This window comes from Oryctolagus cuniculus, chromosome 4 (genome assembly GCF_051225735.1).
Source record: "Oryctolagus cuniculus isolate XC-2025 breed Fujian yellow rabbit chromosome 4, ASM5122573v1, whole genome shotgun sequence".
NCBI lineage: Eukaryota > Metazoa > Chordata > Mammalia > Lagomorpha > Leporidae > Oryctolagus > Oryctolagus cuniculus.
Window position 1 is genome coordinate 70131333 of NC_142870.1, and position 16305 is coordinate 70147637.

At 40.7% G+C, this 16305-nt stretch overlaps 1 protein-coding gene across 1 annotated transcript in view; it reads right to left on the reverse strand.

Moving 5' to 3' along the window:
• DRD3 (dopamine receptor D3) overlaps positions 1-2872 on the reverse strand; it is a 40402-nt gene extending 37530 nt beyond the window's left edge. The window contains exon 1 of the mRNA XM_089331683.1: positions 2574-2872. Coding sequence (XP_089187809.1) covers positions 2574-2843 — 270 coding nt within the window. The 5' untranslated portion in view covers positions 2844-2872. The remainder of the gene's footprint in view (positions 1-2573) is intronic.
• Between the last annotated feature and the right edge of the window lie 13433 nt (positions 2873-16305).

Sequence of the window (16305 nt, forward strand, 5' to 3'; positions counted from 1 at the left end):
TGAAGTTCATTTCCCAGGAGAGAGTTATCTCCTCTCCTCCAAGTCTTCTATCTTGAATATAAATTTCTTTGGCCATGCCATTGATTGCTGAACACCTATGCCAAATAACCTGTGGGACAGGGGGCATAGTGGCTTTTAGCTCTTATTATCAGAGAAAACTCAGATCCCCTAAGACAGACTCCATCCCGACCTTTGGCAAGATTTCATGTGGTTCTCTGTAGGTTTAGCTGCTCCTCTATGCTCAGCAGCAGAATGGGGACATGATCTATATCAGCAGGTGTGGCTAGAAGGGGATGCCATGGGTTTCTAGCACACAAAAGTCATAATGTCCATTCTCTGAACAGTATTTATAGAGGTCTTCCAATATGGTCCATCCAGAGTCCTGGAAGCAAACGCAAATGGGTACCCAAAGAATGCCGCTGAGTAGTTTTGTCACAGATACCCAAAGCTTAATTTTTGTTTCAGAGGGAGTGAAAATGCTTCCTAGAGTAAAAGTCTGCTGTCTACATTTCTTTTGGGCATCCATTTTATTTTTCTGGAAGATTTAAGAATTCTTGTAACATATGGGAATGAGCAGAAACATTTTGTAGGGATAGTGGTGGTGCGATGAGTCACTGACCAACCGATGCATGCTGCTTTCAGTACCTAACTTGCCTCCCTCTTGAGCAGAAATACCACCTACTTCTACCTCCTGTTTACTCTCATCATTGTTGGATGTAAAATAATAAGTAGTTTATCCTCCTTCCCCCAAATATATGTCTATAAAATAGATAGAGATGCAGATGGTGAAATCAGGAATTCCCCATATGATGCATAGATTACAAAGCACATCATTTTAAAATTCACATATCAAATATTTGTTTAGCACATGTCATGTGCCACATAGTGTGTTTGGACTACAGGAAAGGTGGAAAAAAGACAAAGCCTTGACTTAAGGATGACTGGGCCTAACTGGGTTGAGAAAAATGTCAAGATAATTATAGGACCCTTCATCATCAGAACTATCCTAACTGGGAGGAATAAACACAGATGTTTTCCTCACGTATTCCCATGGCCTTTAGATCTATCCCAATCAGCCTGATGTATTTTTTCTTTCCCTTTCATTTCTCTATTTTCTTTATTTTTTTCTTTCTTCTCCCTTGAGATCATCAATCTAATTTGATTTCCCAGCCATTTTTTAATATGGATACCAGCATAGGCAGTCTGTTTGAGGTTTTTGCTCTCCCATGATATGTCATACTTAATTAACTGTCAGCTTCCCTATTAATATTAACTGAAATATTAATTTGATGAATCTTAATTTCTCTTAATCATAGCATCATTTTGATTCTTCATTGGATACCTCCTTAGAATGACACACGATGTAGAGGAGAAATATTAATAGCATATTAAGGTGTTAAAAAAAACCCTTTAGTAATTGCATATTTTCTAAGTAAGAATATGTTCCTTGAACAGATATAGACACCCTGATTTCCTTATTAGCAAATGGGTGTTTTGTCTTGATCACCTCTTGATTTGTTTTGCACTTTCAATGGAAAATACTTTCAAATGTAAGAAATGTTTCTCTCCTGAAGAATTCTGTAGGGTATATATACTGTGTTATCTGAGATTGGCAAAAGCTCTGTGCTCTCAGTGGAGGCCTGGAGAAAACAAATGTGAAGGTTTAGCCTGTTCCTTTGGTAGCAGAGCCTGTGGAGAGCTGGTACCCTGGAGGGAAGAGTGGAGGGGTGGGAGAGCTGAACCATCAAAAGATGTCTGATCCACTTGCAGACCGCTCCTTCTGTGTTTCATTCATTAAAAATTTTTTCTTTTGGCTTTTTTTTTTTTTTTTGACAGACAGAGTGGATAGTGAGAGAGAGCGAGACAGAGAGAAAGGTCTTCCTTTTGCCGTTGGTTCACCCTCCAATGGCCGTCACGGCTGGCGCGCTGTGGCTGGTGCACTACGCTGATCCGAAGCCAGGAGCCAGGTACTTATCCTGGTCTCTCATGGGGTGCAGGGCCCAAGTACTTGGGCCATCCTCCACTGCACTCCCTGGCCACAGCAGAGAGCTGGCCTGGAAGAGGGGCAACCAGGAAAGAATCCGGTGCCCCAACTGGGACTAGAACCCGGTGTGCCAGCGCTGCTAGGTGGAGGATTAGCCTAGTGAGCCGCGGCGCCTGCCTCTTTTGGCCTTTCTAGAATTCCTTCTGTCCCTCCTTGCCCTGCATCCCTTCTGCATATCCTCACCCCCATATACATTGAACCTGACTGCCTCCCCCAATACTTTACATCATTGAGACACGACTGGCATAGAGTATTTTTAGGAAGAGTCCTATCACTGTAGTCTGGCCACCTGGATATTGGATATCCGGGAGCAGAATTTTTCCCAGCTCCCTGGTTCTGATATTGCTGAGTGACTGGATGGCAGCTGCCCACCAAAGCTTCAATTCCCTCATTAAAAGGAGAGTTGACAGAGACTTTCCTTCTTTCCCCAGTCCCCACACCACTTCAAGAATTATGTTGAGCCCTCAAGGCCAGGAACTCAGAGAAGACAGACAAGCATGTGAATGGCATGCACCTAGAGCCTACTCACCTCTAGGTACACTACCCAGGGCATCACCAAGGTGGCCACCAGTAAGTCTGCCACAGCCAGGCTCACCACGAGGTAGTTGGTGGTGGTCTGCAGGGCCCGCTCTCTCAGGACAGCCACACACACCAGACAGTTGCCGAAGACGATGGCCAAGATGAGTGCACAGTAGGAGAGGGCATAGTAGGCATGTGGGCGGGCCCGGTTGGCCCCTGTGGAATTTTCTGCTCCACATGTGGAGTTGATGTGGCCACTCAGCTGGCTGAGAGGTGCCATTGCCCAGAGGGAGCGTGTGATCTCGAAGGGTTTCTGGAAAGAGACAGAAAACAATGTTGATAAAATCAGATTCTTGGGTGCTTGAATGCTTGGATACATGTTTTGACTTACTGTGTCAACAAATATTTATTGAATATTTTGTATATGCCAGGCACAGTCCTAAGTGTGGGAGATATAGCAATGAGAAAACAGATAAAATTCCTCCCCTCAAGAAGTTGTCATTCTAGAGGGGAAGTGAGATAAAGGGCATTGTATGATCAACATTGATAAATATTTTGGAGAAAAATAAGTCAGAGAGGGAAGTAAGCAGTGGTCGAGGATTACATGTATGTGAGGATTACATGTATGTGAGATGGTATATGAGAATAATTTTCTACTATTGTAATCAGGAAGCCCTTATAGAGATACTGACAAGTGAGGGGGAGATTAGGAAGCAGACAATTCCTATATCTGGTAAGAGAGCGGTCCAAGCAGAAGAGATAGCAGGTGCCAGCAGGAAGGGCTGGTGTATGGAAAGGGCAGCTGGGAGTCTGGTGTGGCTGGAACCACAGACAGGTATCAGCAGAGTGGAAGAGCATGAAGTGAAGAGGGCTATTGACAGAACCGTGCTTGGATTCTGAGTGAGATGGGAAACTACTGCAGGTCAGAATCCCAGTTCTGCTGCTTCCCACCTCCGGGAGCTGGGGCATGTTACGTCACTTTTCCGAGCTTCTGTTTATTCCTTTTAACATAAAAGAACAATGGAACTCATCTCACAGAGTTTTTGTGAGGATGAAACGAATAATCATACGCATAGAGCATGGAAGGCCATGTCTAATACCTAGAATGCTATATAAGTATTTGTTATTTTCTCCCTCATTGGTTTGTCTCCCTCATCGGTTTGTTTCCCATAACTTCCTTTCTCCCTTGATTTGTATCCTTCTTCCCACCCTTTATTGTCCCACTGCCTCTTCGCCTTTCTTCCTGTGTCGTGCTTCATTTCCTTCAATCTCTCATTCTCTCTCTTATCTCTTCCATAGGGCATAGTGGGTTTGGGAGACAATTATGGGAGAAAGTTTCAAGGGTAATGAGGGCTAGGGGCAGTACAGAGAAAGTCCATGTCTGGAATTTAATTTGAAACCTCCTAATTTTGAAAAATTATCAATTAAAAGTGTTAAGCACTTTGAAGTTTCCTCTTTTCCTATCACCAAAATCCCACATCCACAGGCCAGTGACCCATGCACCACCAGTCTTCAGCCTCTGACCCAGTCCAATGTCCTTGTTTTTTAAGCAGGGAAATTACATCTGGAGAAATGAGTAATATGTCTTAAGTCCTAAGGCTTATTGGTGATCCAGTGTGCAGCTATTCTAGTCCTTTCAATGCCTTCTTTTGACTTCTGAGATCCACAGTCAGGTCACCATCCCATTGGGAAGAGCCAACCCTCAAACTTGGACTTAGAGTGGGAAAGGTGTCCAGAGCCCATCAGTTGTATCTGTGACATCAGTCTGTTAAGACTGAAGAAGAGGCCGGCGCCGCAGCTCAATAGGCTAATCCTCCACCTAGCAGCGCCGGCACACCGGGTTCTAGTCCCAGTCGGGGCACCGGATTCTTTCCTGGTTGCCCCTCTTCCAGGCCAGCTCTCTGCTGTGGCCCGGGAGGGCAGTGGAGGATGGCCCAAGTACTTGGGCCCTGCACCCCATGAGAGACCAGGAGAAGCACCTGGCTCCTGGCTTCAGATCAGCGTGGTGCGCCGGCCGCAGCGTGCCAGCCGTGACGGCCATTGGAGGGTGAATCAACGGCAAAAGGAAGACCTTTCTCTCTGTCTCTCTCTCTCTCACTATCCACTCTGCCTGTTAAAAAAAAAAAAAAAAGACTGAAGAAGAGATTCTAGGCTTTCAGATCCAAGGTATATATGTGTCTGAAGGGAACAAAAGTCATATTCTTGAAGAAAAATGTAGAAATGTCTGTGTGCATAGCCTAGCAGTGCATTAGAGCCATTTGCTGATGGAAGACATGAGACCCATGGCTTACAATGTGGTCCTGAAACATGGGCAGGAGTGACTCTTGCTACAGGCTCTCTATTTAGAGGATTCCACTCTCATCTTTTGCTGTGATCTGAAGATCTGTGTTCCACCCGAATTCCTATGTTGAAGTCCTAACTCCCAAAATGATGGTATTAGGAGGTGAGGCCATTGGGAGGTGATTAGGTAATGAGAGCCAAACCTTCATGAATGGATTAGCACCTTAGAAAAAGAGACCCCAGAGAGTTAGCTGGCTCCTTTCATGGTGTGAAGACACAGAAAGCAAGACCTAACCAGACAACAAATATTTCAGTGCCTTGATAGTGGAGTTCCCAACCTTCACAACTGTAAGAATGGATTTTTGTTATTTAGAAGCTACGTAGTCCTTGGCATTTTGTTATAGCATGACCAATAGACTTAGACACCCTCTCCTGGCCATACCCTCATATACATGATGAGATCAGACCTTCCAACAAGGCCAAGGAGCACAGATCCTACTTTCACATAGACCGTGATCCCAGTACCAAGATCATAGAATTTTCTGCCCAAATTGCATGAACCTATTTCTTGGGCATCAGAGGTTTCATTCTGGGTCTTTCACTCTGAGGATGGACTGCACCATGGATGTAGAGGTCCCCTAGACCCAAGTTGTGGGTATTTGTTGGAGCTAAGAAAAATAGCTTCGTTTGTAGCTAGGTCGGGAGGGAAGAGGACAAAGCTCCTGGGGAAAGAACACAGGGTACTCTCACATCTTGTATGGAGCTCTAAGGGTGTCCTGGGATCCTACAGTCACATCTGATCTGTCAAGTTCTTGCAAAGTTACATTTGTCAAGGGGGAAGGATTAAGCATTTTAGTCAGTGGTTTGTTGGTAATTATTTAAAATTGTTGGACATAGAGTATATGGGTTCCATGGAAACTCTTGCTCCAGGTTTTAGCAGAAGTATAGGCAGTCTTGGGGGCAGGATTTGATGTCAATCCTGGAACCTGCACCTCTCCTTGAATTAGGTGACTGGTCTAATCATGGCTGTCATTTTGTGCCTCCTTTTGAGACATTTCAGCTTAGAATATGAAAGTGTTAAAATGAACAAATGATTGGAAAGGAGTGACTTATTTGGAATGAATTCAGAAAATTGTTTAAAAATGTTCTTTACCTTGGCACATTGCACCCAATATATTTTAAAACATAATAATACTTCTTGATAATAATTATAATTTTCTCATTATTTGGAGAAGGGCAGCCGCTACCCTGGAGATAGCATTGTTGCTGCCAAGAGCCTTTGGGAGGATACAATGCTTTCTGATTTCAATGATGTTTCCACTTCTGTGGCCAGCTCAGACTCAGATCGCCTTCCATACACAGCTGGGCCACCTTGAAGACAGTGGGAAAAATCACTCTTTCCTGGGGTCTGCGGTTGCCTAATGACATCTTAGCCTCATCTCATCTGGCAAGCAAGAGGGAAGCACAGAACTTTGGGATGTTTATGACTAACTTGCTGGACTTTTTATTCTGCCACAAGGTTTGACAGCTACTTAGAAACAGTGCAGCTGAGTGCCAATGGCTAATTATATGAATAGAAACCCTCAACTCTGAAAATCAATTCTGAGCCTGATGTTGGAATCATCATTGCATGGATTTCTGATTTTTTTTTTTCACATATACTGTCTCTGGTTTTAGCTTCTTTGTAGCAGCAGGTGGGGTAAGCTATGGTTGCCCAGGCAGTTCCTGATGAGCTGTGGGTGTGGGGGATGAAAGCAGGGATGAGTGAGACGCTAGATGCTCCCTACCTCTCAGTTAATTATTTCAACTTCCTCCCTCCTTAGATTTTTTTTTCCTTAAGCAGAGTTGATTATATAACACAAAGCAGGGCTGAGCTTTCTCTTTTCTTTCTCTCTCTGATATATCAGCTAACAGAGAGTAAACTGGTCTCGGGTAGAAAGAAGCAAAGAGCCCAAAGATTTCATTAACCCAATAATCACTTTCTAAGTAATTCATAATAATAGGCTTCTCTCCTCATTAGCAAAATGGGGCTAATCATCCCCACTCCATAGGGTTCTTGTGAAGATTAAATGAAATTACTTATGTAAAACCCTAGCACTATTGACAATTTGGTCTAGATCTTTTTTTTTTTTTCTCCTATGGCTGGGGGTGGGGGTGCAGTCATTCCTGACAGCTCCCCACTAGATGCTGGAGCACACCTTTTCCCCAAGTTGTAAGAACCAAATATGTCTCCAGACATTGGCAAATATCCCATGGGACAGGGGACAAAATTGCTCTTCCCATTGGGAAGCACTGTGCTAGCATAATGCATATTATGTGAAATATTGTAACTTTTTTGTTAACAAGAAAGTAGTCAAACAACTACAATTGTGAATTGTCTGATGGACTTGGGAACTAGATTACTGGTGCTCTGGGCAGAGTGTTAGGAATTAAGAGTAGATGAAAGGTAAGAAAGCAGGCCGGCGCCGTGGCTCAATAGGCTAATCCTCAACCTAGCGGTGCTGGCACACCGGGTTCTAGTCCTGGTAGGGGCGCTGGATTCTGTCCCAGTTGCCCCTCTTCCAGGCCAGCTCTCTGCTGTGGCCCGGGAAGGCAGTGGAGGATGGCCCAAGTGCTTGGGCCTGCACCCCATGGGAGACCAGGAGAAGCACATGGCTCCTGGCTTCAGATCAGCGCGGTGCGCCAGCCGCAGTGCACCAGCTGTGGCGGCCATTGGAGGGTGAACCACAGCAAAAAGGAAGACCTTTCTTTCTGTCTCTCTCTCTCACTGTCCACTCTGCCTGTCAAAAAAAAAAAAAAAAAAAAAGGTAAGAAAGCAGAGCAGGCAAGGGCTGGGAGATTTCTGCTGGCCTCATTCTTACAAGATTCATTGCATATGACACTAACACATTTTAATGAACCTTTACATCTCCTACAAAGTACAAGTTTATCTAGGTCTTTGTAGTTTTTCTAGGATCTCTTACAGAAAGGGTATAATCTAATTTAAAAATCAGAGGGACAGAGAATGATCAGGCCTCACTAGCTATGACATTTGTTCTGCTTTGTTGATACTCAGTCTCTCAGTACTGAGTGACAGTCCGCTTCGAACACTTAGAGGGTACTTCCTTGGTACTTGGATATTCATTAAAATGTATAGGGTTTTAATTATTTGTTCTGTTTCCTTAAGGATATTGAGTTAAAGCAAAAAAGGAATATAACAAAAACACTTTGAGTCCTCAACCTCTTTCTGAAGCCAGTCACTTTTGGGCTATTTCTGGGTGCCACTGCTAGTATTCTATGTGTATTATCTCATTTTTGATATGTATAGTAGCCCTGAATGTGGATATTGAAGTCTTCCTTTTATGGGTTAAACAAGTGAGACAGAGAGAGGTTCAGTAACTTTCTCAAGCTGACTCAATATTAAAAGGGCTGATTTGAATCAAGCTTTGATCTCAGGTCTCCCTAATTCAAAACTCAGTGTGTTTAATGTACTTAAGCTTGGGAGGGGAGAATTGGCATTGGAAATCATTCCCAGTGTGAGATGAGTTTTCCTCCACTCAGAACAAAACACTTTGATAGCGGGATTCTGTGACCACATTTTCACTCGCATCACAGATCTCTGATTGTTGGCATCGCTAATCTTTCACCCAGTTGTTTCCTAACCATCAGTTTCCAGAGATTTTCTGGTTTGGGCTTCAATTAGGAAGCATTAATTGCCTGGTAAAATTAATAATGATAGATAATATTTATAAGCATTATTATATTTAAACCTCACATGAACCTAATGAAGAAAGTAGGTGCTATTTCTATCTTCAATTTTGCCGAAGATGAAAGTGAGTCATGAGAGATTAAGTATCTTGCTGAGGTCATAAACCAGTAAATGAAGTAAATGATGGAATGGATTTAACACAAGTCTGACACCAGAGCTTATGTTCTTAACCACTCCATCATTGCAGAGAGGCAAACAAGCCCAAAATGGGGGCTAATTTTAAAATCTCAGTTGTTCAGAGTATCTTGTTCATATCACCTGACCAAGCTGGGTGAAGTCAATGCAGGTGCACACTGCTCTTAGAACCAGTGGGTGTTACATTGTCATTATTATTAGAGGCAGTTTTAGCATTTCTATAGCACTTTATTCTTGCAAATTGCTGTCTAGCTTATTTTTCCTAATGAAAATTCACAAATGCATTGACATACAGAGAGGATTTATCATGTTGGTGAATGCATAGAGATAAATCATAGATGGTTACTGAGATCCAGTAGCTAAGGTAATATAGTTGTCTTCCTCATTAACTTGCCCTATAAAGCAGAGCACTCTCACTTTGCTTGACAACTTTTGAAGACTAAGCATCTTACCACTCTAATCAAATACAAAATTAGGTACTCAATAGATCAATCAAGCAAATGCTAACTGATGATGAACTGCATTGTATTAGAAATGGAATTTTTAATAGTGGGTAGGATCTATTTGGTGTTTGCTTTAATGCATAGTCCATCAGAAACAGTCTTCTATATAGATTCTTTAATATCAGGCATTCATTTGGATATAGTTGATATTTTCCTTGCTCAACACCCTTGCTCACTGATAGTCATGTAGACCCTTGAAAATACCCAACTATAAATAAACAAATGCCTGAATAAAAACCTTTCTCACATCTTCTCTGTCTTTGGCTATCAGAGATCCCAATGCCATATGAAGCAGCTATTCTTCACTCTTAACCAAGCATAGACATTTGCTGACCTTTTAGTATCAGAAAGCAAAGGGTTTTACCTGTAAAGTGCAAACAGGCAGGTAGAATGAGTTTGTAATCCAAGTTCAACTTTACTATTGCAGCATTATTACTTGAGCATGCATTTTGATGCTATTCAATTAAACTAGGTGCATGACCTGAAACAAAATGCCTAATCACAATGACTTCTGTTGACCCAATAAGGTACAATAAGTAATGGAAGTTTTACAATTAAACAACAATACCCTCAAAATCATATGGCATCATTAAAGAAAACATACACAATCATCATCCCAAGTACTACATATCTCTGTTGGGAATAATTGGATTCTGACTTGGAAACAGGCTGACTTTAAATAGACCATTGGAAGCAGTGCCTCTCCAAACCCTTAGCCCTGGATTACCAGGGTGATGAATTGGGGTGTTTAAAATAACAACACTTAAAATTAATTAAAACCCTTAAGAAGAATACAATCAACTTCCATACAAATCCCAGGAATAATAACAGCTTTTTATTTTTCATCTCTTAATTCTGCCCTGATATAGCTTCTGGAGCCCACAAGGATATAAATGTTGGGTAAAAAAAGAGAAGAAACATGAAAAGAACAGGTTTCTACTGTCCAACCAATTAGGAAAAAATGAAACAGTGTCCTTGGAGTCTCAGGTTTTTAAATCAGAGGGGGTATGGAGTCTTAAGGCATATTATTAGAGAATCATAGAACCCTGAGATAATTAAATAAGCTTTCAAGAAACGCTATCTATGTACTAAATTAGAAACAAAAAGAAAAATTACTTACCTTGAAAATTTCTTCTGATTTCTTGAGTCTGTGGAATTCAGCATTTACTGGAGTGTCATTTACTGACAGCAGACATACCCAAGGAAAGCAAACTTTGCCTCTCCCAGGACACAGAAACTATGGAAATGAACAGAAACAAAATCACCCATTTTTGCTTTGAAGGTAAAATTACTTGTATGCTGCTCTTCCTGCTTCCCCTATTAGACCTCACTGCATGTTTCTCAGCAGCTTTCCAATGTGTCCGTTTTCTGTACAGGATTTGGGAGGGAACCAAAATTGAATGTTGCTTGGGTTGCCCGTTCAGAGGCTCTGTCCTTGGTACTGAAAGAGAGATGAAGTAGGAATAAGCAGGATCTGTTTTCTACCTCCTTCTCTTTTCCCTCTGCCTCTAATCTGCTCCAGTACTGTGTTTTTTTAGTACGTGTGTATTCTTCTCCCAGTGCTTTTTAAATCCCAGTTTTCTACCCTCTTCATCTTTATGTTTTAATTTCTCTTGAATGATTCTCACTGTCCTGAATTTAATTGCCTATCCAGCTATTGGTCGATGTAAAGATGATTGGCTCAGAAGAGGGAGGTCAACAAATTGATACCACAAGTGGTTAATGGAAATCAGTATACTTTAAAACACAATTGACAGAATAATTGAACATGGAGGTGTAAGCCTGTCTGGGAAAAAAATGCTTAAAGGAAATATACTGCAGTGGAAGCAAAACTGAGGCATGGAGTGTAACTAGTGATATGTAAGCCAATACTATGATAAATGGTAAAGGCTTATTTAGCACAACTTCTTATTTGTATAGAATTTAACACACATTTACCAACTCATTCTTAGATTTTTATGTAATATGCATATATATGTATATATACATACATACATATATATATATAAACCTAGCTTTAAAACAGGCTAAAGTAAGATGCAACTTGATGTCTATGAAAGTTAGCACTGAAACTTAGATAATCTTTTTTTTTTTTTTTTTTTTTTGACAGGCAGAGTGGACAGTGAGAGAGAGAGACAGAGAGAGAAAGGTCTTCCTTTGCCGTTGGTTCACCCTCCAATGGCCGCCGCTGCAGCCGGCGCACCGCGCTGATCCGATGGCAGGAGCCAGGAGCCAGGTGCTTCTCCTGGTCTCCCATGGGGTGCAGGGCCCAAGCACCTGGGCCATCCTCCACTGCACTCCCTGGCCATAGCAGAGAGCTGGCCTGGAAGAGGGGCAACCGGGACAGAATCCGGCGCCCCAACCGGGACTAGAACCCGGTGTGCCGGCGCCGCAAGGTGGAGGATTAGCCTATTGAGCCACGGCGCCGGCCTAGATAATCTTAATTCATGCTCACTTATTCATCTAACATTTTACCATGGGATCCTACTTATTTTCTGTACTCTTGTTTTCAATTTCTTCTCCTCCCTTTACACAGGGTGGTAATTATTTCACTGTTTTCTCTGCCAACAGTGGATGTGCTTGGCAGCTGCAGGGCCTACTGTCATGAGGAAGTTGGTCCTCATTTGACCATGATGGAGACCTCTGCTGGCTGAGCAAGAGGCAACAGTGGCAACAACAAGATGTAAATACTATTAATAACACCAATCATCACTGACTGAAGATGTACTATTAGCATGTCATTTTAATGCATTGTCTCTTTAAATCCCCTCAACAACTCTGCAAGGTAGGTTCTATTTTTCAGCATTCTTAATTTATAGATAGGGAAATTGAGGATTAGAGAGAGGGTAACATTTATTTCTGAAGGTCACACGGTTACCAGGATATGTAACTAGATGTTTTAATTCTCTTAACCATTACGGTATAATTCTTCCAAAAGCAGAAAATTAAGATTTCCCAGGAGACTGACAATATGTCAGAGAGAATAATAATTATAATGACAATGATAATGATATCAATAATACAATATTTGTATGGTGACATTTAGAAAGCACCTTCTAAATCATATTCTTGTCAGGATCTTACATCAGTCCTCATGATACTTACGTTTAGAAAGGCTGTTACTGACTGAGTTGTGTCCTCTAAATTTCTATGTTGATGTCCAAAGCATAGAATATGGCTGTATTTGAAGATAAGGTCTTTAAAGCACTCAGTTAACATGAAGCTGTTATGATATACTCTAATCCAACAGGTCTGGTGTTCTTAAAAGAAGAGGAATAAACACCAGAATGCCTGCACAGAGGATGTGATAGGTGTCTGTAAGTCAAGGAAGAGAGTCTTAGGAGAAACCAAATCTGCCAGTACGTGAATCTTGGATTTCCAGCCTCCATAAATCATGGGAAAATAGTAAGTCATGCAGTCTGCAGCATTTTGTTATGGCAACCCAAGCAAACAGATGCAGAGGCTTAGAGAGGCAAGATGCTATATTCAAGGCTCATGAAATAATGGGTATAAATATACTGGTTATATGTCATTGTTGTAGATGTACATTAAGATACTTCAAAAATACTATGGGAAATCTATTTAGAAGATAAGTTTATTTTGGCACAAAAATATTGAAATCCATGTGTATGAGGCATGTTTTTAAAGTTCATGAAAATATGGATTACAAAAAACTATGCATGGATTTCAAATTTTTTGGAGATCAAAATAAAATCTTTGAATTCTATCTCCATGAACTTTCTGAAGTAACCTCATATTGAACTTGCCCTAAAACTGGAACTCTCAGCCAGAATGTAAACCGTCACTTAGTGGATGAATAAAATATGCACTGCTGAAGCTTAGCTTCTCTGATCTATCAAAGCAGGAAGTAACTGCAGGGTAGTGTGTGAGAAGGAAGCTGAAGGAGTTCAGGGTCTCATATTATTCATTTTCAGCATCATGGTGTCATCTTTTGGTATCCTGGATATGTTTTCTTAAGCATTTGAAGACGCTGTGCCTCATGCATGATTGTAGCAGAAAAGACCCTCTTTCTAGACTTTCCATGTTGACAATGCATAGTGTGTCCTCCTGGGGCAGCTATAAATGCTGGCAGAATTTTCCTCAGTATTTTTGTAGTGACTTTCTTTGGCAAAGTTCAAAGAAAAATAAACAGGAATAAAGACTCTAATTCTATGTAGGAGTAATAAAGAAATTAACTGACATGCTCAAAGTCACACCTCTAGGCAGTCAACGCCATTTTAACTCAATTGTCCCTCCAGTAGACTCCTTGACTTTCTAGGTGATTAGGAAGAGGTTGACCTAGAAAGTGGGGTAAATGAAATGGTCCTGTCTCTTAAGACATCAGTATAGATGAAGATTCAGTAATTTTTCTCTTTAACCTGGAATCTTTCATTCATACAAAACTGACCAGGTTTCATTCTTTTAAGTAAGTGGGACTCTTATTCATGATGGATGTTGAAGATTTGGAGGTCTGCCTTTTGGGAAGAACTCTGGAATGCCTACAGAGCACGAACGGCTGAGCAGAAATTAAGACAAATGCAGATAACTTTCCTGATTCTCCTTTCAGGAATCCATTTCAATAGCATGACTGGAACATTCTTGTGTACTAGTATACTAGCCAAAGGTGTTTCATCAGGAAAGTCTTGTTTTCTAGCAAGGCAGGAGAGGTGATGGGCTTCTAATATGTAGACATGCTCAATGATTTGGTTAGAAAGGAAATTGGTGTGAAGTTTGAGATGGAAATAATCTCTTCTAGTCTTTGAAATGCTGTTCCACAGTAATGATACAGGGAACCTTGCCTTAAGCACCAACAATTGAATACAACATGACTGTGTCATACCACTTGAAACCTTTGCAGAGCTCACACTCAGCAGGCCAGTGTAAAGACCCAAGGAGCCAATGTGGAGAGCCAATTTGCAGCACCCTGTATGAACAGAGGTTCACTTTGCTTCCATTTCTCATTATAAATAGAACTTCTCACTGTGAACTCATGGTGATCTCAGATTACATAGATACTAATACAGTCTGAAGAACATATGTGATTTTCACTGGAATCAGACTTGGAATTGTAAGGGTGTGAATGTTAAGTTGTCAATTGACAAGTACAGTACAATGACAAGAGAGTACGGTTACTGCTTCTCAAACCTAGTCCCCAGCTCTCTTCAAGGAGGTTTTAGGATAGAAGACAACTACATGAGAAAATCTTAGGTTTTACATTTGAACTCATTCTGCTGATGTAATATGGGCCTTGAAAGAAAAAATACCAGGATTCATTTATTATTGGCCAGTGTTGGGCTCTGACCTCCTTCTCATTTTTACCAGAGAATGGCAGCAAATAACTGAAGGAGACTTCTCAATCAGCTGTGTTCCTACTCCACTCTTTCATAGGTAGCATAGTAAGAGTAGGGAATAAATTACATAAATGATATTCATCTTCATATTTACATCTACTTTTCTATGTGCTTACATTTTCCCTCATTTGTCTACTTCCATCTTCACTTCCAATGTTTTTCTTCTGTTTTTTTTCCCTTATCCAATAATTATATTCCAAAATTTCCTAGATTTCTTCCGATCTGCTTTGTAATTCTTTTCTTTTTACACAAAACACATAATTAGGAATGGAGATGAGTTGGAATTAAAGAAATTTCTAAATTAATTTATTATTGGTTCAAAAGGGATTCAGGGTTGATAGGTATGGCAGATTGTGCTTTCCAAAGATGACCACTACTATATGGCCTATCCCTCATGCTCTTCTAGAACCTTGCCGTGCCACCATCAACAGATAGAGTCTTTAGTCTCTCTTCCAGAATCTGCTGGCCCTTGTAAATGTGTCAATTAATAGAGAACAGCAGAAGTGATGCTATGAGATTTCCAAGGGCAGGTCATTAAAATGCCATGCATTTCCCCTTTGGTCTCTTGAGGCACTTGTATTTTGAACTCATTTGCCATGCTATGAGAAAGATCAAGCAGCCCATGAGGGGCACAGTGGAGAGGACTCATGACTGTGTCCCCACAGCCTTTGCAGAACTTACAGCTGAAATCTAGCATCAACTTACCAGTCATAGACCATCATTTTGAAAGTGGCTTTTCCAGTCCCTAGCTGAGCTATGCTAGTAGATACCATGTGGAACAGAGACAAGCTATCTCTGCAAAGTTTTGTCCAAATTCCAGATTTATGGGCAAAATAAATGTTTGTTTTTTTAAACCTACAATTTTATTATATAGCAAAAGATAATAAATAACCTGAGACTCAATCTTTGTAGAAGTTGTCATGTTTATTGTTCAAAAAATGCACATCTCGAATTCTATTGAATCTCATCTCATTTTGAGGCGATTGTCATTTAATTATTTAGTGTGCTTTGGTTGACTCTCAGATGCTGTCTTGCCTTCACACATTTTATCAAACCCTGTAGCTCATGGACTATAACCAGCAACATCAGCTTCACTCTGAAACGTATTAGTAATAGGGAGTCTCAGGTCTCCAGGTTTTTGTGAACTCAGAATTTTCATCTTAACAAGATGCCCCATTATTTGTCAAAGTTGGAGAAGCAGTAGTGCAAAGAACAGGCCTATAAAACAGATGCATTCACAAAAGAATTTAAGAATTATTGTTTATTTGATTTTATTTTTCATTTTTAAATGTGTTACAATATATGTAATGTGAAATCTTACCCACTTTTACATGTTCATGTTAGTGCTAGTTATACTTCATAATATTGTACAACTATTACTGCCATCTATCTCTGTGTTTTCATCTTGTGAAACTGAAACTCTATACCCACTAAGAAATAATTCTTCATTTTCTCATCCCTCCAGCCTCATTCTGCTGTCTACTTCTATGATTTTGACTGCTCTAAGTCCCTCATATAAGTAGAATCATATTGCAATTGTCTTTTTGTGACTGGCCTATTTCATTTAGCATAAGGTCCTCGAAGTTCATCCATATTGAAGCATATGTCAGAATTTTCTTCCTTTCAAAAGTTCAATAATAATCCACTGTATCTGTATATCATATTGTCCTTATTTGTTTACCCATTAATGGACAATTGGATTACTTCCACAATCCATGCTATCAT